Below are 27,385 nucleotides of genomic sequence, written 5' to 3' on the forward strand. Positions count from 1 at the left end.
AGGCAATGCCTGTGACACAGGATAACACCACAAACATGACATTTTTATAGACCACTTTAAAAAAAAAAAACACACACAGGGGTCCGAGCCCGTACCAGAAAACTAGACTGTAAAGCAGTAATCATATATGGTAATCTATCTTTAACTTAAGCCTCAATGAACCTGAAGATAATGGGCTTTCTAGTGGAATAGTATGTAGCTGCTCTATATGCAGGGTGATCATATTCCTTAGAATCTTTAGATGTCAGACAATTTCATATTACAGCTCTGTTACATATTGCCGCTAGATTAGTAACGCGTTTCTCCATCCTACTCCCCTCTTGTAGCCTCTGTCTCCATTTCCCAACTGCTGCTCCAAGCTTCTTAGGTTGTCCTCAATGTTTCTTGATATAGAACAACTTTATTTTACCTGAGGGGATGTGCACAACAGGTCAGTGCTCCCATATGGAGATAATATAAAGTCCCCAAATCTATTGTGTGCCTGAGCTGGTGCAGAAACCATAAACTTCAAAGCTTCAGACACTGAGTCCGAACACTATTCTGTTATGCTGACACCAGTTTGCCACAGTGTACCCATATATCCATTCCACATGGTGAAACGGTTTAGACATCTCTGTCTTAGCTCACCAGGAATGGTCTTCCTATGGACACCGATTTCCCAGAGGAAGATGCAGTCACAGGAGGATGATGTTGTTAGCTTCTTACAGTCTCTTACCATTGTGACCAAATACTCATGTAGTATAAGAAAAATTACTCTTTTTGTGAATACTTAAACCTAATTTCCTTGTCTGATCTCAAATTGTGGTTTGACGTTTCTTTTCAGAAATTATGTCTGACCATCATGTTTAGACTGAGGGTCGGTTATGGCCCATGAAACCTATTGCACTGCTCAACACAGGCGTGATGTCATACATTACATTACATGGCTTCATGGGTACAGAGACGTTTGGATAGACTTCTCACAATAATGTCAGTTTCTGGCCTTTAATGTGCTTGTGTAGGGAACCAGAGACCAGTTGTTGACTGATGGGAAACTGTATATATGCCATGTATTTATTTAGAATGTGGACAGGAGAAGAAAGAGGGGCTAATGTTTTATATTGAGGACACCAATATAAGATATGTTGATCACTCACCATCTAGGACATCCAGTAAGGCCCATATCAGCAGGGCGATCGTTTTACCCATGGCTGTAAGGAAAGACAAAAGTTATTTTACTACACAAACCTGACTCCTTCCATCCATTCTGCCAGACTAATAACTCCCCTCTGGTTTAAAGTTAGGGACCATCAGACTTGGCATATAAAACACAAAAATAACACATTGACTGGTTACACAATTGTTTAACTCTCTGCAGCTAACTTGTCTGATTTACCTTTACTGGGAAGTGTGGAAATCATTGATCACTTATTTTTGGGTTCCTCCCTGATCGGACTCTATGACTGCTGCAGTATATGGGCTATGGAATAATTACTGTCATTTATGTAACTCACTGATTAGTTTAACATTCAGGTTTCTCATTTTTCTTTCTTCCTAACTAAAAGATTATTAATTAATTAATCTGAAAGTTACAAACCACTTGTCTAGGTCCAGAAAATATAATCATTCCATACTTGTCATCTAGAGCACAGGTTCTCAAAGTCCACCATTACAGTCCACGTTTTAAGGGTATCTATGCTTGAGAAAAGGTGACTAATTAGTACCTTAGTCAGTTTGATTTAACTATCTGTACTCAAGCATGGATATCCTTAAAACCAAGACTGTAATGGTGGAGTTAGGGTACCTCTGATCTAGAGCACAGGATCTCAAATGTGGTCCTCAGGACCCCAAAGAGTGCATGTTTTCCAGGTTGCCTCACAGAATCACAAGTTAAATAGTTAGCTCCAGTTGTGGATCTTTTAAAATGTGTCAGTGAGTAATGAGTACACCTGTGCACCTGCTGGGTGACCTGGAAATGAATGTGAGTAATGAATTCTGTGCACCTGCTGGGTGACTTGGGAAATGTGTCAGTGAGTAATGAGCACACATGTGCACCTGCTGGGTGACCTGGGAAATGTGTCAGTGAGTAATGAGTACACCTGTGCACCTGCTGGGTGACCTGGGAAATGTGTCAGTGAGTAATGAATACACCTGTGCACCTGCTGGGTGACCTGGGAAATGTGTCAGTGAGTAATGATTACCCCTCTGCTCCTACTGGGTGACCTGGGAAATGTGTCAGTGAGTAATGAATACACCTGTGCACCTGCTGGGTGACCTGGAAAATATGAGCTGTGTGGGGTCCTGAGGACCGAGTTGGAGAACCTCTGATCTAGAGACTTCTTTCCTGCTACCAGACTTAAATAACGAAGTTTTGGAATGTAATTACTTGGAGAGAAAGAGATGAAGTCGCATGCACAACATCTGCGCCTACACTTATTAGATGCGCAAATCAGCTGCATCACCTCCTGCAGAAACATGGCGTTTGCATGTAGGGTAAATGTACCACCTGTGTAAATGGAATTTTGGAGAGTTCATGCAGTCGCAGAGATCAGTCCAACTTCAGCAGGATCTTGTGCACCAAGCATAGGGGGCAGTCAGATGGTTGGGGGTGGTGTACATATGCGACCAAATCAAGGCAATGCAGCCGAAATGCATTAGATTCTTGAAATTTAATTTTCTTGATCATTGAAAAAGTTAGTCACTAAAATCTGTGTCCCTACATTCTGTAATGTATGACATACTTACCTACCAGAGCGCTGTGCAGGGGAGGGGGTTTAATGCCATGCATCACATTATCATGGCTCCACTCCTGCTGTACAATTTTGGGATTTACAGCATTGTGTAGCAGGGAGTGCACCCTGGTGACAAATCACATGAAGCCCCTGGACCGCACACTAGGGATGGCCATCGGTGACACCTTCATTGATTGTTAAAAAAAAAAACACAAATGGAAGAATCAATGGTATGAAACTATCCTATACAGTAGTATACCATCGACGGTTTGCACATATGCAGTACAGCCACAGTGGTCATGACTGATAGCAGCTGAGGGAGAAGTCAGGAGAGACTCAGTGAGTCCTCCCACATACCCACAGAAGAAAGGCAAAATGCTGGTAGCCACCTTGCCCTCCTATGAAGATATAAAGAGTGGGAGGAGCTGCTGACTGACAGTTGAGCTCATCCAGTGTTAAGTGAGCAAACCAGGCCAACCCACAGCCCCACCCATCCTGACACTATCACCAACTCATCATTACTACTGTTGAATTAAATTGTAAAGATGTCCGACTTGGAGCTGGTGGTCCTTCGGGGCTACTGGCCAACAGCCTGTGAGCTCTCCAGTGCAAGCATGAAAAAGCAAACCATTCGGCCCATGACTACCATTGATGGTGGAAAACAATCTGTATTCACCATTGATGGTAAAATCATTGGCATATGACCACTGATTGTTTAAAACAGTCAATGGTCACCCCCACCTCCCACTTCACTGGAGAAATGGGCAAGGTCCAGGAAGGTAGTCTACTCACCTGTCATAGGATCTTGTGGACAGGACATTAAGGAGAATAGGGAATTTTACACTTTTTTCCCCCTCTGCTCCAGTGTCTAAGACACACACATCCAGCCATAAGTTCCACATTTAAATCTCCTTTTAGCTAAATGTTAACAATGTGTATGTATACTGTATATATGAATTGAAGAGATGGCACTCACCAGTAATTGCAGCTTAATTTTAATATTCAGGATAGGCTCACATATAAAGCGACGTTTTGGTCCCAAAATGGACCTTTCTCAAGCAGTCCAGCCTCATAATCAAAGGAATAATAGGTACAGGTCCCAAGTATAGTATATATAGACAAGTGGTGTACAGGCACTCTGGGGCTAAGCTACAAAAGTACAATCATCAACAGTAGCCTCAGGTAGTCAAATTTTCAGAGTGACAAACTCCTTTATCAAGAAACTTTGACTACCCGAGGCTACTGTTGATGATTGTACTTTTGTTGCTGAGCCCCCGAGTGCCTGTACACCACTTATCTATATTCATATATTGCTAGTTCTGAGCACTGGGGCAAGTTGATTTGGAACACGGGAGTGCCGGATTGTGTTGTTACAGTTTATATATATACACAGTATATATATTTTTATTATTTTTACAGGATTTATGGACTATGTAACATACTGGGATGACACTTCACTGTGCTGGCTATTAAATTAATAACACAAGTAAATTTTTAATTGTTATTTCATTGCAAGACATTGTGCACCCATATAAGGGATCTTTTGGTTTTTTTCTTACTTTTTGTATCTTAATTGCAGTTGTGTTATGAAGTCAGTCTGCAGTTTTATATACATGCCTGATAAATCAGTTATAAAAGGAAGGGGGAAACCGATGCATGGAAGTTATCTTTATTACATGTGGTGTTAAACAGATTATTAAGGGGTAGTATTTATCAAAGCAGGGAGAGAGATACAATTGTAACAAATAAATTACCAAGCAATCAGATACCAACTATAATTTTTTAAACACAGCCTGCTAAATGCAAATTGGAAGCTGATTGGTTAGTACTATCTCACAATTTCTCTCTCTCTCTCTCTCTCTCTCTCTCTCTCTCTCTCTCTCTCTCTCGAGAGAGAGAGAGAGAGAGAGAGAGAGAGAGAGAGGGGGGGAGAGAGAGAGGGGGAGAGGGGGAGAGAGGGGGAGAGAGAGGGAGAGAGGGAGAGAGGGAGAGAGAGGGAGAGAGGGAGAGAGGGAGAGAGGGAGATTTTCTAACCCAGATTCAACGTTCACCACCCTGTGTGTCGAAAGATAGATAGATAGATTTTAGTATTCTAAGCTTGTCATAAAACACTAATCTCTAGAGACAGAAGGTATTCTAAATAGCAAAGCTTTAACAGTTCTATAAAAGAACCAGATTGATTAGTTTTCCTGATGTGATATAAAATGTACTAATCTATAGTATAACATAAAACCCCTTCATGCAGCCTCTCCAGCCAGCTCACTACACAGCACACCCATAACTTACCTACTGGTGCCCTGGACAGAATCCTCACACACAAGCCCAATACCTTATATACACTTCTGAGAACTCAGGAGCCAATGAGTAATCACATACATGGAGACCAGCTATGACAAGGCTCTCCAGCCAGTAACTCAGTGAGACTGGTACACAGGAAAGGAATTACAAAGAAGAGATAGAGGAAAGTGATAGACATATGCATAAATATATAGGAAAATAACAGATGATATATAAAAGACAACAATACTATAAATGGAAAATAGAGTGAAAATAAAATAATTGCTGAAGAAAGATGTTCTAGATTTCTTTTAAAAGTAAAGTCTGAGGTTTGCCTGTGAACTGTGCTTGCTGCTATAATATCTTTATATGGATTGCGCTGATTCAAACGTTACAATATAAGAGCCTTTTTGAAAACTCCAGATGCCAGAGGCTTATGGTTAGGAGCGGCTTATGGTTAGGGACTTCACCTTCAATGAACTCAATCAATGTTGCCATCATTAATTTACTTGATGGTGGAAAACCATCAATGGTTTGAACCATCGTTGGGCATCACTAGCTAGGGACATGTAAATGCAGTGGGTCAATCAGAGAAGGAGGGCGAAGCTGAGTGGAGCATGATGGGGGCATGAATAGGCACTTTGCAATGGAATAAAAACACATTTCCTTGACTGGTGGAGAAAATTCGGACCTCTCCCATCTACGGCAAAATACTTTGATCATCATTAGCAAACCATTGATGGTTTATGGCCATCCCTTTTACTGAGCCAAACAGAATCACAGGCCTGATCAAGAGGTGTTTTTGGGAGTATTGGCAGAAAAGTTTTACATAATTAATTTTTAATATGTTATATATAAAAACAAATGGTTTCTATATTGTACGCTCAGGAGCTCATTCAGACCCGCTCACTAAGATGCATACTGTCGCTGGTGCCGATGGTATGCAGTGTGTATGCATTGCAGTGCCCATGCGCACACCTTAGCGAAAGTTCACAATGCATCCGCTCACTGCGCATAGACAGCCCAGCAGAGTGAGTGACAGGAGAAGCCGTTTGTAGGTGGTAACAGGGGCTGGCCATTAAAAATGGGGGAGTTGAGCTGCAAATGCAACATCTCGACGGCGTTTTAGAGGTGTGCATAATTATTAAACAGTATCATAGTACACGTCACCTGGTTGGTTTTTACACTGAGGTGCGCGCAGTACTTGCGGAAAGGTATGGTCAACCTCAAGTGCTGCGATCGCATCCGATGTACCAATGGTTGCATACACTTCCTGGACATGACGTGCACAAGTGGGCATCTTAAGACAGGCTGGTGGGAGTCTGCATACACTATGTGATCACTGTTTAAGAAATACTGTCCGTGCTAATGTGCGGCACTGCCTAAGCAATTCGCAAACACATTGTGCGAGCGATCGCGTCTAGCGAGCGCCTCTGAATCAGCTCCTCAGTTTAAAGAGAACCTGACATGCTCTAGACACTAGAAACAACAAAAAGTATCCCCCAGCACTCAAAATTATATCAGCAAAAAGATTTGAAAAACTACATGGTGGTAGATAATTCAGAGATCTTAGTTGCATATCTTTGCAAAAATATGTGTAAGCCTCCGGGCCGCGTCACGGCATCTCTGACAGTGGAGGTTTCTAATTCTAAGTCAAAGTCTGGGGTGCGGAACCCCAAAAAGCCAGCAAAGGCCAGCCACCCCAGGGCAGCACACCAGTGACAGACTAAAAGTGTTAGTAAGTGTTAATACTAATATCAATAAATCAAAAGCTGTGTGTTAGGGGGTGACACACAGTGAAGGGTGTAATTAAAATGTGGAATAAAGTAGTATTAGTAGAAAATAAGTAATAATAAAGTGCTAAATAGAGTGTTCTAGTGTGCCCCCCCAAAGCAGCCCAGCCATACTAACCTAGGGAGCACCGCGCCACAAACTCATCCACAAAAATAACATACAATCTAGGGCATATAATTGCCCAATGTAAGGCCACATGATAATGGCACATACACAAACATGACTCGCTTGTATCTGCCAGCTACAGTACAGCATTAACCATAAAATACAACCTTATAATCCAGGGCTTGTAGGAAATTCCAACATATGTTCAAGTAGTCCAATTGTATAGTGTCAATCCATACACAAAGGGGGAGGAAAAAATAAAAAAGGGTGCTGGTTATAACAGTCCTTGAATATAATAAATCACACCCTTGATGTGGATATAACAGTAGGTGAGAGAATAGTCCAAAATTCAAATAGTTTTCACAGTGTCCAGATTCCCAGATGCAGACACCTCACACGTGACTTGATTAGAAGCAAGTGCTCACATGTATGCTTACTTTATATAAGCTCTGTATAGGCACGTAGCAGTTTCTTTATTTTCACCTCTAATATGTCCAAATAGTGGAACTCTATAATAGGCGATCCAGAGATGGTGGGTCGGTAAAATCCAACATGCTGGATTTCACAGATTTGCCGCTCACGATCAAAAAATTATCATGGTTGGCAGATCGGTGATATGTAACATGTCGAATTTCACCGATCCTGTGATGGATCGCGGAAAATCGATGTCCGCCAGTCTTAATTTCCGACCGGCATATCGGCATTTCCGATCCGGTCGCAGGAACGCATTGATCCATCTCTGATGTATGGGGGCGTGTAGACAGACCCTTAGGCAAGCAGAGCATCAGTCCATTCTCAGAGCTAGACCACCCTGAAGCCAGAGCATTACCAAAGATAGAACAATATTCTCAGAGTCAAAGTATTAGAACACTTACAGAACAAGACTCACCTGTCCCCAATCAGGCCATTAAAACAGTCCCAGTCCTAGGTACAAATTTGTGAGCTCAGTGAAATCCTTCATAGCATCTCCACGATTCTCACATGTCATACTGTATGCTAAGTAAATACAAAGTGAACTAACAGTACAAACATCATTTCATCCACTCATCAGTTTTCTCCTTTGTTCGGATTCGGTCACCTTATGCGCAGAACAGGACACAATGGGAAAGGCGAATCCATAAATCAGGTAACAATAGGTTCTGTGCTACATGAACATTTTCTAAGGTTAAAAAAAAACAGTCCTGAACAAAAGATCACAAGTCTCCACAGTATTAAAGGGTCACTGAATCATACATTTTCCTGAAATTGGGCCCAATTCAGAGCTATTACGCAATTGCACCGCGGATTATCGGTAAACTGCGAACAACCCACTCAAACGTGCAATGTGCAGTCATGAATAATGAGAAATGAAGAACATTGCAACCGATACTGTAACAGAAAACGCATTAGTTTGCACAAGTGTAAACACTCAATAGCAGATAAAAGGTATGTGGTGGGAGTGTTGTGACTATTCGCAGAGTGATATGCGTACATGGGCGTACACAGAGATAGTGGTGTTCATTTAGAGCACAATCACACACTCTCTTGTGCATTTGCTAACCTTTATGTAAGTAGCTCTGGACTTACTCAGATCAGGTTACTAATGCTGACTGGTTTCTCTGACATCGATATTCAAACTCATGCAGGAAGATACACGTGTAGGACATGCAGTCATGGTGTCTCTAAATGAGTTATAAATGATGTACAGTTGTTGTCCGTGGGATGAAAAAGCCCATCACGGTCATGCCTGGGCAGAAGACCAAACATTCCACCTCTTTGGTCTGGCAATATTTCTTTCCAAATCCGGACAACAACTGTCTTGCCATATGTACCATATGTAAAGGTGAAATAAGTAGGGGTAGGGACGTTAACCACCTAGGAACATCCTCCCTTATACGTCACCTGTAGCGCATTTATAAACTTTGGCTAAGACCGTAAGCAGTCTAGGGACACCAAAATCCCTTTGTCCTGTTGTATCCAAGCGCCTGAAAACCATACCATCAACTCCCTCCTCGTAAATTTCCTCCTCAGTCAAGATTGGAAGTAGTCCTGCAGGCCATATCACTGGCATGACTGACTCTCCTATCCGGGATTCCTCCGGAGGATCCTGCATTGCTACGCCTACTGCTGCCGCTGCTGCTGTTGCTGCTGCTGGGAGTCGTTCATCATCCCAGAGAGGAAGTAGGAACACCACTACATATTTTACTAAGCAATTGATGCTCCAACAGTCCTTAGTGAGGAGGATGAAGTACGACAGTAGTCATCCTGTTGCAAAGCGGATAACTGAGGCCTTGACAACTATGTTGGTGATAGATGTGCATCCGGTGTCCGCCAATAGTGCAGTGGGATTTAGACAATTGATGGAGGTAGTGTGTCCCCGGTACCAAATATCGTCTAGATTACACTACACTAGTCAGGCGATACCAAGAATGTACAGAGACATCAGAAAAAGTGTCCTCAGTGTCCTAAAAAATGCGGTTGTACCCAATGTCCACTTAACCATGGACATGTGGACAAGTGGAACAGGGAAGACTAAGGACTATATGACTGTGACGGCCCACTGGGTAGATGTATCGCCTTACGCAGCAACAACAGCAGCGTCACCAGTAGCAGCATCTCAGAAACGCCAGCTCGTTCCAAGGCAGGCTACGCTGTATATCACCGGTTTCAGTAAGAGGCACACTGCCGACAACCTCTTATAGAAACTGTGGGAAATTATTGCCTAATGGCTTACCCCAATTAGATTCTTCTGGGTATTTGTGATATCTGACAACACCGCCAATATTATGTGGGCATTACATCTGGGCAAATTCCAGCACGTCCCATGTTTTGCTCACACAATAAATTTGGTGGTGCAGAATTTTCTGAAAAACAAGGGCATGCAGGTGACTCTTTGGGTGGCCTGTAAAATTTCTGGCCACTTTCGCCATTCAGCGACTGTGTGCTGAAGACTGGAGCACCAGCAAACACTCTTGAACAGCCCTGCCATCACCTGAAGCAAGAGGTTGTGATGTGGAAGAACTCAACCCTCTATTTGCTTCAGAGGATGGAGGAGCAGCAAAAGGCCATTCAAGCCTATACATCCACCTATGACATAGGCAAAGGAAGGGGTATGCACCTGACTCAAGTGCAGTGGAGAATGATTTCCCTTCGAACTTGCCACACGTAAAGTCAGTTCAGACACTGCCAGCTTGAATCAAGTTATTCCCCTTATCAAGCTTTTGCAGAAGCAGCTAGAGAAAGTGAAGGAGGAGCTAAGATGGAGCGATTCTGCTTGGTATGTGGGACTTGTGGATGAAGCCCTTCATTCGCTTTGCCAGGATTTGAATGTGGTCAATCTGTTGAAATCAGACCACTACATTTTGGCCACCGTGCTCTATCCTAGGTTTAAAGCCTACATGGTGTCTCTCTTTCCGGCCGACACAAGCCTGCAGAGGTGCAAAAACCTGCTGGTGAAAACACTGTCAGCTGAAGCGGAACATGACATGTCAACAGCTCTTTCTTGATTCTCTCCCGCAACTGGGGCTGCAAGGAAACAACTTAGGTATCCTAAGCAACCCACTGGCAGTGATGCAGGGCAGACAGGAAAAAGTTTGGACATCTGGTCCGGACTGAAGGACCTGCCAACAATTTATTACATGTCTACTGTCTACTGTCACTGCATATGATACTATCACCATTCATTGAAAGAATGGTGGATGATTACATCGGTGACAGCATCCAAGTAGGCACATCAGACAGTCCGTACCTGTACTGGCAGGAATAAGAGGCAATTTGGAGGCCCCTGTACAAACTGGATCTATTTTACCTAAGTTGCTCCCTCTCCAGTGTGTACTCCGAAAGAGATTTTAGTGCAGCCGGGAACCTTGTCAGTGAAGGGGTAGGAGATTGCTTCTACAAAACATGGAGAATATGATGTTCATCAAAATTAATTATCAAGTATTCCGGGAAGACCCGCCTCCAGAGCGTACAGAGGGACCTGTGGTGGTGGATTTCAGTGGGGATGAATTAATACTCTGTGAAGATGAGAATGTACACAACACTGAAGAGGGTCAGGAATCAGTGGATGAGGAGGATGAGGATGACATCTTGCCTCCATAGAGCCAGTTTGTGCAGGGACAGATTAATTGCCAGCTTGATTTGTGGGGGCCCAAATGAACCAATAATTTCAGCCACAGTTGTGTGGCAGACCCTGACGCTGAAATTATTGGTTTGTCAAAGTGTGCATGTCCTGTTTATACAACATAAGGGTGGTTGGGAGGGCCCAAGCACAATTCCATCTTGCACCTCTTTTTTTTCTTTGCATTATATACTCTTTGGGGTCTAGTTTTTCAAACTGCCATCCTGTCTGCCACTGCAGTGTCACTCCTAGATGGGCCATGTGTTTGTGCCGCCCGCTTGTGTAGCTTAGCACAGTCATCCAGCTACCTCGGTGCAACCTTTTAGCCTAAAAACAATATTGTGAGGTGTTAGGTGTTCAGAATAGACTGGAAATTAGTGGAAAATAAGGTTATTGAGGCTAATAATAGCACAGGAACAAAAAAAAAAATCTGTGATTTTAGCTGTTTTTATGCTTTTTTCCAAATAATACAGATCCAAAACTAAAAACCCAGAACCCAAAACACGGAAGGTGGTTTTGGCAAAACCAATCCAGATCCAAAACATGAAGAAAGATCCAGATCTAAAACCAAAACACAAAAATTGGCCAGTGCACACCCCTAGTTTTAATATTTGCTAACAGAAGAGAAAACATGCACCAGCTTTTAATTAGGGGTTTTGATGTGACTGCATTGATAAAGCACATCTGTTAACTAGGTTTGTGCGCCGACTTCCGTGTTTTGATTTTGGTTTTGGATCTGGATCTGTATTGCCTTCAAAGTTTTGGATCTGGATTTGGTTTTGCAAATAACCCTCAAGTGTTTTGGTTTTGGATCTGGATTTTTTGAATAAAAAATAGATAAAAAGTTTTAAAAACAGCTAAAATCATGTAATTTATGCAATCCAAAACCCGAAATTCGGATTTAAAATCCAAATTCCGAACCGCAAAATGATCAGAACCGCGACCCGGATTTACCCGTAACTCCTTAGGAGATTAGAACCGCGAATCTGATTTACCTGTATTCACGAAATTCAGATGGATTCGGATTTCAGGAGAACCAAACCGCGCATCTCTACTGTTAACAATAAACTGTAACTATTGTCCTTTTTAAAGATGTTTGTTTAGTTTAGTTTTGGTCTATGCATTTTGACAAAATTTCCTGCTTATTTGTGGCTATTTCGTATACACTTTTTTCACTCATATAATGCAAATTCATATTAATTAACATCTATCTATCTCATATATATACACTGCCGGGTTTACATTAATACACTGTACCTCAAATCCCTTTAATATGTGTAACAAACAGCACATATTACATGCCAACATTATTGTTCAGACCACATTTGTGTTTAAAGAATTTACGAATGCCAGATCGTATATAATAGTATTTTTTTAAACATTTTAATAATTCTTCAATAAGGAGTAAAGTAAATAAAATTAAATGTAATGGTACATGCTATGTTTTTGAACCATGGTCATTTTTCTGTATTTAAAAACAAAAAAATACACATACAAAAATTATACAGTATATATATGCTTAGGTCTGAGTTAAACATTCAATGACCCCGCTTGTGAGCAACAAGATAGTGTTTATTTTTTGAAATGCCACTTCCCTGCAGGCCAAGGACCAGGGGCGTATCTACCCATTGGCCAGGATGGCACTCGCCAGGGGGCCCCGGCCGAGGGGGGCCCCGGCCGAGGGGGGCGCCATCCGGCGGTGCCATCCATGGCCAGGGGGTAGACTCATGGGGGACCCCCCTGCCTCTTACCTGGGGCAGATGTCTAGAGCCGGGCCGCCACTGCCAATTGCCGGCGGCAGCCTGGCAGACACAATTAATGAATAAAGTAATTTTTTTTACAAGGCGCGTGTGATGTCATGACGTCGCGCGCACCGCATCTCTGCACTGAAGAGGAGCCTGCCACAGCCAGAAGATATAGCAAGTATGTGTGTGAGCTGCGGAGACTGGATGCGGTTGGCCAGGGGCAGCTGGAGGTGGGTTTGACTGTGCCTATTAGTGCTTTTTCCAGTGGCAGAACTAGCAGGGGTACCAACTGCTATGAAAGTGCCTGCAGTCGCTGGCAATATGATGAGTCAGAATGACTCATTATATGCCACTGTGTCACGGGCCACCAGTAATAGGATGTGCATGGAATCTGTGGATATGATCCGGCCAGAGGAGAGGAGGTGTTGGGTGGCCTTTTCCTCTCTTTATTTCTTCCTATCCAGGCCCTCTCTGAGGCTGACTTTGCCACTGGTGCGAGGGTCTGATGTCACGATCTTGTGACTGACCCCCGGTGCCAAATGTGAGGGGGACAATGAGGAGCAGGAGCAGCCCTCTCCATTTGCTGCATTTATCGACATATGGTATGTCATGAAAATTGCTGCGCTGGATATACAATGTTCTTTGGCCATTAGTCAATAAGTGATATTTTAGCTGCTACGTACTGAAGCTGGGGCTTGTAGTTCCCCTGTAGCCTAAGAGCCATTGGTAGGTGTGCTATTTATTTTTGGACAATTGTATGCCTGTTTGAAAGTGTTAGTGACTAAGAAGCATTACCGTGTGGTATAATGTGAATAAGAGGCATTACCATGTGGCATAATGTGAATTGAGGGCAAGACTGACTGTGTGGCAAAATGAAAATGTGTACTCCTCAATGGTCAGCACCCTGCATAAAAAAAATCCTAAGACAATAAAGGGGGGGGGGCGCAAGTCCCTTACTTTGACAGTGGCGTTCGGACCCCTAGATACACCCCTGCCAAGGACTCTCCGAGAGGGCATCTGCCAACTTAATCTGTTTGAGCCATGGCAATGGATGGGATGGTCATGTTCAGGGCTGGAGGACTGTACCCCTTGAGGTGGAGGGCTTATTGGCAGATCTTGGTACCATTGTTGGGGCTGGCTCATCCAACCTGTCCCCATTAGCCCTTGGTCCTTGTAGTTGAACAGCGGAGATCTCCATCATACCGTTGGCTACTATTGAAATTAGCCTCTCCAGGAGCTCATTGTGCTTCACCAGTGTACTCACAATCTGTGTTACTGTGAAGTTGTTATTGTTTGTTGAGATTGGCACCGATGGTGTTGGTTGTGTGTTTTGTGTTTGGGACACTTCTTCCTCAAAATTAGCACCTGGGAGGATCAACAACCATATCTGTTCTATGAATTAGAATAAAGGTATTAGTAAACATACATCCATATATTTTTGTAAATTTCCAACACCACTAAATAAATAAAAAAATATATACCAGACACAGAATGTGGGGTCTGAATGGTAGGCATGTCTGTATCCACATCTGTCACGTCTACCACCCTGCTCTATTATACACCCCAGGGCAAGTTCTTCTAATGGGGTATACTACAAGGACTGAGGGAATGGCCCCCCTCCAGTCCTTGAATGTTTTCAGAGATGCACCATTTTCACCTTAAGTCGCCATCAGATATCGGCTGCATATTTTTCCATTGCATTTTAGAAGTCCATTTAGTATTAGGAGTTACTCATAGAATAAATAAGTCTTTATACTGTCTAAAGATGAAGGCTTATACTCATTGATTTAGGGACACACAAATACTTTAGTTTATACATTATTCCAGTTTTTTAACATTGCTATTTTTTTTTACTCTAAAAGTTGCAAAATTATTAACAAAATAACTTAATTTACTCAATTGAACAATATGGTGGACTCCTAATTATTTCTGTATCTCTGTGTTTGGATTAACAAACACAAATACATAATTGCTTATACTCAGTATGTGTCAGTCTTTTATATGCTCTTACCATATTTTTACTTCGCTGATTGTGCGGATGATGGGTGCCTCCTTGTTGACAGTGTCGGCTATATCTTGCAATATTAGGTCCTTGGTTGCAGCTCCCATATTCGAAGGTCCATTGTGGATTCGATCGATGGCCCCATTAACAATATTATCAACATCCTTTGCACTTAAATGTGGCTCTTTTTTATTTAAAACCAAAACGAGTTTAACCACAAACTCAGTCTCCAGGCGCATTATAACATAAATAATTAATTAATAATATTAAATGTAAATATTATCGTAATCTATAGTACGCTGCTCCCCAATAAAGTAGATCTGTTACTACTTAACAGTATGGATTATAGATATTATATACAAGAGGAATAGAATAAACCAGCAGTTCTCAAACTGTGGGTCGTGACCCCAAAGTGGGTCGCGGCCATCTCAGCTTGGGGTCGCGACTCACATGGGGTGAGGTTGATGACCCCTCTGAGGAGAGTGAAACCAGTTGAACTATCTGTTATTTCAGACTCCACGGATCACTGGCTGAGAGATCCGAGGAGTCATCAGGCAGCCCCGTCCCACCCCAGTGCTCAGCTTCTCTTGTCGTCCTGGCCAGCAGCAGAAACTGACACACAGGCAGCAAGCCTCAGCAGCAGACAGACTCAGAGGAGCCAGCTACCAGACTCTCTCTGCAGTCTGTGCAGATGTTGTTATGTAAGTGCAGCCTGGGGGACTGCTGCTGCCAGGCTGGGAGGACACAGAATGTGTGTTGATTGCTGTGTAGGGAGAAGAAACTTCACCAGGAGGAGGAATGAGGGGAGTGCTGAGCACAGACCCTATGGGGGAACAGGGGAGCACACAGTGTGGGAACTGGAGGGGGGGGAATAGAAAAAAACAAATTTATTAAAAACCCATTGCCTCCCCACTGTCATCCACTGCCTCCCCCTTGAAACACACTGCACCCTCTGTCTTTCTCATCTACTACCTCCCCCTTGTCACCCACTGGTTCTCCCTGTGACCCACTGTGTCCTATGTCACCCTTAGCCTCCCACTACCTCCCCAGTCACTCACTGTCTTCCCTGCCACCCTTTGCTGCTCCTTGCCACCCACTGCTGCCTCCTGTCACCCACTGCCATCCTCTGCTTCTCCCTGCCTCTCCGTTACCCACCGACACCCTCTGCCTCCCTCTGTCAACCACTGCTTCTCCCTATTACTCACTGCCTCCTATGTCAGCTATTGCCTCCCCAGTCACTCTCTGTCTTTCTATGCCATGATCTGCCTCCTCCCTATCACCCTCTGTCTCTCCCTGTCATCCAGTCACCCCCTGCCACCCTCTGTCTCTCCCTGTCACCCTCTGCCTCCCCATGTGAGCCACTCGTTCTCCTTTACCCACTGCCTACTATGTCACCCTTTGCCTCCCCAGTCACCCACTGTCTTCCCTGACACCCTTTGCTGCTCCTTGCCACCCACTACCTCTCTCTTTCACCCACTTCCTCCCCCTGTCGCCCACTGCTTCTCGCTGCCACCCACTGCCTCCCCCTCACCCACTGCCATCCTTTGCTTCTCCCGGCCACCCACTGCCTCTCTAACACTCGACACCCTCTGCCTCCCCATCACCCACTGCTTCTCCCTATTACCCACTGCCTATGTCACCCTCTGCCTTTTCATTCCACCCTCTGCCACCATCACCCACTGTTTCTCCCTGTCACCCACAGCTTCTCCCTGTTATCCACTGCCTCCTACATCACCCACTGTCTCCCCGGTCACACTCTGCCTCACATTGCAGGGACAGGGGCTTCGAAAGGAGCTCATCCCTGCAATGTCTAAATGAAATGATCGCATTAGCGCAGTGGCGTAAATTCATACCAGATGCCCGGAGGCAAGTTATAACTTGGTGCCCCCCTAAAACAAAAGGGAAAATAAATGTGGTGCATATCTATCTATCATATATGCACAAAAACACTAATATAGAATAGTCTTCTTAAGTGGAGTGACTATATTGTGGGCAATAGAGGAGGCACCTCCATTGTCTCCCATAGTTCTGCCCCTGCATTAGCAGATACCTCACTTCAGTTTTGCATCTCCATAGTGCTACTGTGCATGAGCGGTCTGCTGACCACGCATGTGTGGCAGTCATTCTTCAGTAACTTGCTGGGGTCCTGTAATCATTTTTATTGTTAGACGGGGTACCAGAACAAAAAAGTTTGAGAACCCCTGGAATAAACTATTCCACTTGAGGGTGCGCGATAACATAGATTAACTGAGACACAGATATAAACAAAAAAACATTTATATTTAATAATATGATATAAAAATACCTAAGTCCTCAGCTAGGCTTTCATAAAACCATACACCACACAATTCCAATATTACATATAGATGTAATTAAAATGAAACAATACCTGATATATCCCCACTTAACTATTAATAGACATATAAATTGTATCTAGAGACCACTAAAGCAATCAGCCGATCATATTCTTCCACAATCTCACTCTAGATAGCAGTAAATCAGTGCTGCAAAGATTGTTCATATAGGATATATGATCAGCTGCTTGCAACAATTATTAATTTATTTCAATATTGTTTTTTGTTTATGTTTGTGTTTAATACATTTATTACACAATTTACATTTTCAAAAAAGTATTTTTCCAAGTTTGAAAAATTTTACAGTAAAGATTAAAACCAAATTGTGTTGTGTGGTTATTGTAGATACTGTACAGCAAATAATTTATGATATAGTCAGGGCCGGTGCAAATGATTCTGGGAAATTGTGTCTGCGCTTAGCCATATAAATGTAAGTCTGAAAGAATTATGTATTTATTTTACTATATACATGAATGCTGTTATGGTAGTGCTCCTATGGGAAAAAATGGAACACTCTGCTGCTAATTATAGCCAATGTTTCTAAATTAATCTCTATTCCAACAATAAGTGTCAATAGAGAGTCAATAAAAAGTAGTCTTTAACAAGAAAAAAAAGCTGTATATAAAGCAGTCCAGAAAAAATATATATAGAATTGCGGGTGTAACGCTCCGGTCCATTTACTTACCCTCTTGTGTCTTCAGGCACTTTCTGTAGTATAACGTTGGTTGTTTTGTGTGCATTGTTTGTTGGTGTAGCCTCTCTCTGCCAGGGAGCGTGTGCCATGTTACACACTCCTGGGTATCCCTATAGTTATTCCCCAGTGCCTGTGAGACTGGCCGGGTCCCCCGCTCTCATTGATTGCGTTGTCTACGGGTGTCAATCGCTGCCGCCGGTCACTCGATTCAGCCCGCTGGTGAGTGTGGGGTTACTTGCCGGTCAAATGTTTACATGCTTGTGGTGGATGACGGAGGTGTAGTGATGCCAGTCACTTCCGGGTGTGTGTACCGCGAGATTTAATGGAGACATTGGTTTATTGTTGCTGTGTTGAATAAAGCACCTGAAGTGAAGGTCTTTTTGAAACAATGGAGTCTTTGTAATAGATATATTGGATACAAGTGGTCCGACGCATAGCGTTCTCTGCGGCCTTCTTCTGGGACATGTGATGTGATAGTGAGAGGTCTATGCAATTTATGCAGAGGGAATGCCTTTTGGCGCCTCCCAGTGGGTGGTGGTACGGTTATCAGTGACCTGACAGGGAGAAGCCGGGTGCATATTGTATCTACATATTCCCCACTAGGCTGTGAATGTCAGTGTGTTGAATTGTATGTACTGTCACACAAAAGTTATTGCTAAATATATGGAAATATTATGAAATAGTATGGGGGAGCCTGGTCAGTGTACATTGGTACAGTATGTGTCCCTAGTATATCTAGCTATATTCCAGTCACTGACCTAATGGTCCTGAAACCTTCTATTGATTACTAGGCACATGTGTAATTGATTGATAATCGATCTTACTTCATTATCAGTATTGAGTCCTTGTGGTGACAGTGTTTTTAGTGTGAAGATCCACTTTAATTCTTCTTTGTTAATGGTTTTGTTAAAGTCATCTCCCCTACAGTTCTTTTTGATCTGTCTTATTTCTATTATTTTTAGTCCTTTAGGATTGTTATCATGTTTTAATTTGAAATGTTGAGACAAGCTATGTGTTTCTAACCCTCTGCGTATATTCCTAATATGCTCTTCAGATCTCACTTTTAGTTGTCTGACTGTCCTAACGACATATTGTAGCCCACATGAGCATTCGGCTAAATACACAATTCCTGAACTGTGGCAAATAATATGTTCCTTGATTGTGTATGTCTCATTGGTCATTTTGGATTTAAATGATTGTATTATTTTGGTGGTGGATCCACATGTTTGGCAGGTGGAGCATATTCTGCACTGGAAGAAACCATATTGTAGTGTAGTGTTGTTTAGAGTTTTTTGAGTTAATGAGGACGGTGGAATGTGATTTTTGTTTAATCTCAAATTTCGATTCGGGACTCTTTTGAAGATCATTTTGGGTTTTGTGGTATTATTTTATCTAGTAGAGAATCTTGCTGCAGGATGTGCCAATGTTTTCTTAGTATGTTACTGCTATACTACATTATGAATCTTGTCGTATAAACTGCCTTCTTGTCATATGTTTTTTGTATTGGTTCTGCTAGGGAGTCTCTTTCCAAGTTGAGGGCTTTTCGAGAGGCTTGTTCTATTTCTCCCAGATTGTATTGTTTTGATATAAATTGTTCCTTCATCTCTTTTCCCTATTGTAAAAAGTGTGCATCCTGTGTGCAGTTATGCCTTATCCTTCTGATTTGGCCTAAAGGTATACTTTTGAGCCAATTTGGGTGGTGACCACTCGTCGATAAGATATAGCTATTAACATCAAAAGTTTTTTGGTACATTTTTGTGTGAATGTGATAGTTGTCAATAAAAATAGTAAGGTCCAAAAAGTTGACTGTTTACTTACAGTCAGGTTCATAAATATTGGGACATTGACAGAATTTTCATATTTTGGCCTCTATTCACCACCACAATGGCTTTGAAATGAAACAAACAAGATGTGCTTTAACTGCAGACTTTCAGATTTAATTTGAGGGTAATTACATCCAAATCAGGTGAATGGTGTAGGAATTACAACGGTTTCAATATCTGCCTCCCACTTTTTAAGGGGCCAAAAGTAATGGGAAAAACTAAACAATCCTAAATCTAACTTTCACTTTTTAATACTTTGTTGCAAATCCTTTGCAGGCAATTACAGCCTGAAGTCTGGAATGCATAGACATCACTAGACGCTGGGTTTCAACCCTGGTGATGCTCTGCCAGGCCTCTACTGCAAATGCATGCTCAGTCGGATTCAGGTCAGGGGATTGACTTGGCCATTGCATAACATTCCACTTTTTAGCCTTAAAAAACTCTTTGGTTGCTTTTGCAGTATGCTTCGGGTCATTGTCCATCTGCACTGTGAAGCACCATCCAATGAGTTCTGAAGCATTTGACTGAATATGAGCATATAATATTGCCCAAAACACTTCAGAATTCATTCTGCTGCTTTTGTCAGCAGTCACATCATCAATAAATACAAGGGAATCAGTTCCATTGGCAGCCATAAATGCCCATGCCATGACACTACCACCACCATGCTTCACTGATGAGGTGGTATGTTTTGGATCATGAGCAGTTCCTTTCCTTCTCCATACTCTTCTCTTCCCATCACTCTGGTACAAGTTGATCTTTGTCTCATCTGTCCATAGGATGTTGTTCCAGGACTGTAATGGCTTTTTTAGATGTTATTTGGCAAACTCTAATCTGGTCTTCCTGTTTTTGTGGCTCACCAATGGTTTACATCTTGTGGTGAACCCTCTATATTCACTCTTGTGAAGTCTTCTCTTGATTGTTGACTTTGACACATATACACCTACATCCTGGAGAGTGTTCTTGATTTGGCCAACTGTTTTGAAGGGGTTTTTCTTCACCAAGGAAATAATTAATCTGTCATCCACCACAGTTGTTTTCCGTGGTGTTCCGGGTCTTTTGGTGTTGCTGAGCTCTCTGGTGCATTCTTTTTTTTTAAGAATGTTCAAAACAGTTGATTTGGACACACCTAATGTTTTTGCTATCTCTCTGATGGGTTTGTTTTGATTTTTCAGCCTAATGATGGCTTGCTTCACTGATAGTGACAGCTCTTTTGATCTCATATTGAGAGTCGACAGCAACTGATTCCAAATGCAAATGTCACACCTAGAATCAACTCCAGACCTTTTACCTGCTTAATTGATAATTAAGTAATGAGGGAATAGCCCACACCAGTCCATGAAATAGCTTTTGAGTTGATAGTCCCATTACTTTTGGCCCCTTAAAAAGTGGGAGGCACATATAGAAACCGTTGTAATTCTTACACCATTCACCTGATTTGGATGTAATTACCCTCAAATTAAATCTGAAAGTCTGCAGTTAAAGCACATCTTGTTTGTTTCATTTCAAAGCCATTGTGGTGGTGAATAGAGGCCAAAATATGAAAATTCGGTCAATGTCCCAATATTTATGCACCTGACTGTATGTCCGTAGTGAAAACTAGATTCTTGTCGATATTATTGATGTATTCTGTGAATCTTGTTAGTCAATCTGCATGCCCCTTCCATATAAAGATGAGAACATCTATATATCTTTGCCATAGGACCAGATTTGCACCGAGTTCAGGATGGGGACCAGATGGTATCGTTCTCCCAGATGCTCATAAAGAGATTTGCGTAACTCAGCACAAATCTGGTCCCCATAGCAGTACCTTTTGTTTGTCTGAAAAATTTGTTATTGAACCATACATAATTATGGTTCAATATAAAATTGATTCCATCTAATAGAAAGTCCAATTGTTCTTTGTGTAAAGTTTCATCCTCTGAGAGTATTCTTTTAACTGCTTAAATCCCCTGTCTGTGATCTATCACGGAATACAATGAGGTGACATCACTGGTGCAGAGCCAGTAGTCTTCCTGCCATTTGATCTGTTTAAGTGTCCTTCGTTTGTCACTGGTATCCTGTAAGTATGATCTCTTTTGTTTTACATTGGGTTGAAGAAATTTGTCAATGTACTGTGATAAGTTAGCTGTCAGTGAGTGTATGCCGGAAATAATTGGTCGGCCTGGTGGTTTAAGTGCATTTTTGTTGCCCTTGGGCAAATAGTAAAAAACTGGTATTACCGGGGTTTGATTGTTTATGAACTGATATTCTTGTGTTGCCAGAATACCTTTGCTTTTCTCCTCATTCAAGAGATGCTGTAGTTCATATTGGTATTTAGTGGTGGGATTAGTGGTTAGAGTCTCATATGTCTTATTGTCCCCTAAGATCCTAGTACACTCTTCAATGTAGTCTGATTTGTTGATTAGTACAACTCCCCCCCTTTGTCAGCCTGTTTGACAATTAGTTCTCTATTGTTGGCTAATTCTTTGAGGGCGTTACTTTCCAAACTTGTTAGGTTCGTACATGATTTTTTTTGTGTTTGATGTTCTCTTTATCTTTTATCACTAGTGATTCATAAGCTTCTATATAGGGTCCCCTGAAATTTTGTGGGTAGAACTTCGAAGTTGGTTTAAGATCTGAATATTTGAACTCTGAGCTGTTCTCCTTTGGTTTGTAGTCTATGTTGATGTTTTGTATGTAGTATTTTTGAAGAGTGAGTTTCCTGATAAATCGATTCAAGTTTAAATAAATAAAACATTTGTTTAGAGTGAGTGTGGGGGCAAATTTTAAACCTTTGTTTAGTACTTGGATGTGTTCTTTATTGAGTTGTGTTGTGAGGTTGAAAATGCCCAGTGTGATTATTACATCTGTCTCTGGGATTTTCTCTTTGTTGGTGTGTCTTCCCCCTTTACATCCTTTCCTGTTTCTGTTAGTTTTCTTTTGTTGGAGATGTTCTGTATTTGACAGGCCTGTGTCTAGATCTAAAAAAACTTGCATTTTTGTTACTTAGTGGTGTTGGGATTGGTTGTTGACTGATCTAGTGATTGAGTTCTCTCAGCTTGTGAACCTAGGCATCTTTTCAACCTTGTGCCCTCCCCCCACACTCGGATAGCTACACAAGACCTTATGCAGTGCCCCCAGTAGTGCCCCTTATACAGTGCCCCCAGTATTGCCACTTATACAGTGCCCCCAGCAGTAATCCCCACCTATGCAGTGCCCAAAGTAGTGGTCCCAACAGTGTAGTGCCCCCAGTAGTGGTCCCACCAGTGCAGAGCCTTCACTAGTAGTCCCCCCAGCAGTGTCCCAAGTATTATTACCCCCCAGCAGTAGCCAAGCTCATATCTCCCTGCCTGCCCTGGGTCCTTCACCTGAGGAAAAACCTTGCAATCCTGCTGTCGGGTCGCGAGGTTTTGTATTGAGCTGGCTTAATGCTGATTTGCTGAGAGAACCGTCTGTCATGGCTCTCAGCCAATAAGCATTAAGCCCATTTAATATGCACACGGGAAGTAAAAGAAGATGGTGCCTGCCATCCCCCACTGCCTGACACTGCCAGCACCCCCCACTGCCGACACCGCATGCACCCCCACTGGCAGCATCTGCCACTGCTGTCAACACTGCAGGCACCCCTGCACTGCTGCCACACATGCTGAGGACACCATAAGCTACCCCTCATACTTCCAACACTGCCAGCACTCTCACACTGAGGACACCACCAGCACCCCTGCACTGCCAACTCTGTCAGCACACATGCACTGAGGACACCGCTGGCAAACCCACTCTGCCAACACTGTCGGCACCCTGCATAGAGAACACCCCTGCACTGCCGACACAATCAGCAAACCTGCACTAAAGATACCAATGGCACTGCTGACATTGCCGGTACCCTTAACTGAGGACTCTGCCAGCACCGCAGCACTGCCATTCCATGTCCTGAGGATACCATCAGCAAACCATGAACTGCCGATATAGCTAGAAAACCTGCACTAAAGACACCACTGACACTGCCGATATCGCTGGTACCCTTCACTGAGACACTGCCAGCACCGCAGCACTGCCATTCTATGTACTGAGTACACCATCAGCAACCCTGCACTGCTGACAAAACCAGAAAACCTGCACTATAGATACAACCGGCACTGCCAACATCGCCAGTTTCCTTAACTGAAGACACTGTCAGCACCGCAGCACTGCCATTCCATGTATTGAAGACACCATCTGCAACCCCCACTCTGCTGACACAGACAGCAAACCTGCACTGAAGACACTGCTGGCACCCCGCTCTGCTGACACTGCTGTCACAGTAAGTGCATTATTGGTCTATCCAACCCACACTGTATAACACACTGTATCCATGTTGGAAATTGGAAGCTGAACTGCCACATGTTAGTACCACCCATTGAGTCACTTAGCTTAGTCAGCCAGCTAGCTGGATGCAACCTTTTGGCATTAACTAGATGAAAAAAATAATATTGTGAGCTGGTCAAAATTGATTGTAAATGACTGAAAATAAATGTTATTGAGGTTAATTATACTGTAGGAACAAAAACAGGCCCATTTTATGTGATTATAGCTGTTTTTATGATATTTTAAGAGAAAATCCAGATCCAAAACTGAAAATCAAAACACCAAGGAAAAAAATCCAAAACCAGATTCAGATCAAAAGCCAGGGGAGATCCAGATCCAAAACCAAAACCAAAACATGAGGTTCGGCGCACACCTCTAATATATATATATATATATATATATATATATTTATTACTATGCAAACAATGAAGATACAAGTTGAGTCTCCCATATCCAAATATTCCGAAATACAGAATAATTTTGGCATGACTGAGATAATGAAACCTTTGATTTTTGATGGTTCAATGTACACAAACTTTGTCTAAAGGTGCCCACACACATAGCGACATTTTACACGATTTGGCCGATTTCGACGAATCGTGACGACGAATCGGGTAAAAAAAGTACAAATCGTGAGTTTATACTCACGAGCATGATGCCGATGCGCGTCCCCGCTCGTCATACATAGCATCTTCTGATCTGCCATGCTGCAGGGCAGATTAGCCAATCTGGGATACAATGCATTGGCTGCAAGATAGATCTTTAGTCAGATTGGACATTTTTAACTCCAAATCGTGATCACGACGGCAAGGGAGCTCCCATGAAAGTTCATGAGTAAATTGGCCATAAAATCGTATCGTGAGGACATCGGTATGTGCCCAAACACATAGCGACATTTTACACGATTTGGCCGATTTAGACGAATCGTGACGACGAATCGGGTAAAAAAAGTACAAATCGTGAATTTATACTCACGAGCACGATGCCGATGTGCGTCCCCGCTCGTCGTATATCGCATCTTCTGATCTGCCGTGCTGTAGGGCAGATTAGCCAACCATGAACCCGATTGACGCCGATCGTGAGGGTTTTTTTCCTCACGATGAATCGTACGATTCATCACACAATGCAGAATTTGACTGACAGAAGCCTGGACACACCCCATCGCCATCTTGTGCAGCATCGTGTATGGAGCAAGTCAGTCGCACTTTGGGAGCCTGCACACTGGATATTTGTTTTGTTGGATATTTGGTGAGTATTTGTACAGTTTGCAACCACACTGACCACCAATATGTGCTCCCCACTGCCCACCAATGTATGCCCCCAGGCAATAAATGCATGACCCAGCCACCGCCCGCCGTATTGAGGCAGTATACATCAAAGAAAAAAAGAAGGTGGATGACTCCAAAAAATCAGGAGCGGCTACAGATGAAATATATACTCCTGCGCTGTGGTACTACCAAATGATGTCATTCATCAGTGAACAAGAGCCTCAAAGGGAATCAATCATCTTGATATCTGAGCGTGAGGGAGGTGAGGAGGTTGCAGAAGTCTTGGTAAGTAGTGACACAGTTTAAACCAAAATCCTTAATGTTTTTGTTGTTAAATCCCAAATGTCCAATTTAGTCAGTAGTTCACAGATAGTCCTCCTGCCATGGTACAGCACCTGGTCCATTGAAATAGGTCAAGTACTCCTCCCTCACTTCTTTGGCATGTGCGGTGGATGTTGTTGTAGTTGTTGGTGCAGACACAGATGTCAAATGTTCAATGTCCTCCAGGGGTCCTACATCTTCTGGTCTAGCTGGGACTGGTCCTCGTTGAGTAGATTTTCTTCGCAGAAAGTTGTGCAGCACACAGCATGCCATCACGACCCAGTCTATCTTCTCCACATGTAGATTGATGGTGGTGTTGAAAATGCGGAAGCGGTTGCTCATTATTCCAAACGCATTTTCCACAATGCGCCGTGCCCGGGATAGACGGTAGTTGTATATCCTTTTCTCTCTGGTCAGGCCCCTGTGTGCAAATGGCTTCATCACATGTTCATGTAATGCAAAAGCCTCGTCTGCAACGAAAACGTAATTTAGGCCGTGCTTTGTCTGGTCCAGTGAGGGCAGGTTGAGGGTTTTGTTGGCGAGTCTCTGGTAGAAAGCCGTCTTTTTGAAGGATCCACCATCTGAAGCACGCCCATTCTTGCCGACATCCACAAACAGAAATTCGTAGTTGGCATTCACCACTGCCATGAGAACGATGCTGAAGAATCCTTTGTAGTTGTAGTAATATGATCCAGTGTTGGCAGGTGGGTTAATGCGGATGTGTTTCCCATCGATGGCTCCTCCGCAGTTAGGGAAATTCCAACGTTGTTCAAAATCTTCTGCGATGCTAGTCCACTCCTCCACGGTGTTAGGAATCTGTAAAAATAGGAAAAAAGATGTTAAAACATGACTATAATATTTTTTATATCTTTTCCCTATATAGACTCCCACCCAAGACCCTGATTTAACATCCACACCGGATCTCAGTCTGCTCGGTGCCGACAGTGATCCGGAGAATAGCACACAAGTGGAAACTCCACTTCCACCTGGACCCTCATCTTCGCAACAACCCCAAAAAAAGAAAAAAAAGGCAGAAAGGAGAATTTTACAGAACGAGAGGACCATTTTTTACAAAATGCAGAACGACTGCTGCAGAAACCCCCAGATGCAATTGATGATTTCACAGCTCATGTGAACAGCACATTGAGAAATCTGGATGCAGATATCCCAAAAAATTTTTTACGGTTAAACTACGACCTCTTGAGTCGCTGTATGAGCAAAAATATCTCAATTCGACATACATTGCAGATCCAATGCTATTTTCCCCTGCCCCAAATAGGTATGTCCGCCCGCCCCTTGCCCAGTTAGATATTACTCCCCCACCAAGCACCCCAAGCACCAGCACCACCTTGTATAATGCTCTGCTGGATGCAGCAGATGAGTCGCCCCAATATACAGAGATGTAAATTTGTTCTATATTGTAATATCACCAAATTTTATGAATTCTAATCGGTGCTGCTGCATGGGATAGAGTGGTGATGACGCCATTTGAACAAGGTCACTACGCATATGGCACAAGTACTCATAGCTGGAAGCTGGGGCCACAATGTGTACTTGTGCCATGTGTGTATTGGCCTGTTCAAACTGGCGTCTGACCCCCTCTATCACATACAGCCGGCTACCTATTGAGATTCATAAAATTTGGTGATAGTGTTCTTTTGTAAAGTTGTAATAAAAAAGTATTTTGCACACAGTTTAGTGCACACTTTCAGTTGCCTGCAGGTCAGTGCACATTGTATTAAAAGAAGGCAATTTCTTGCTTTATATGTTGAGTAAAAAATAAATATAACATTTTTTCTTTGCACAAGAAACCAATGTGTGGTGTTTTTTTTTTAACTTACCTTGCAATACTGGTACTGTAGCACT

At 42.8% G+C, this 27,385-nt stretch overlaps 1 protein-coding gene across 1 annotated transcript in view; it reads right to left on the reverse strand.

The window, feature by feature from the left end:
• The window catches only part of LOC148453845 (IgGFc-binding protein-like), a 179,757-nt gene that overhangs the window by 26,689 nt on the left and 125,683 nt on the right, over positions 1-27,385 (reverse strand). Inside the window, 1 exon segment of the mRNA XM_088461614.1 lies at positions 1,137-1,190. Within this exon segment, the coding sequence (XP_088317740.1) occupies positions 1,137-1,190 (54 nt within the window).

The sequence above is a fragment of the Taudactylus pleione genome, unplaced genomic scaffold, assembly GCF_031769625.1.
Source record: "Taudactylus pleione unplaced genomic scaffold, aTauple2 ptg001080l, whole genome shotgun sequence".
Classification (NCBI taxonomy): Eukaryota; Metazoa; Chordata; class Amphibia; order Anura; family Myobatrachidae; genus Taudactylus; species Taudactylus pleione.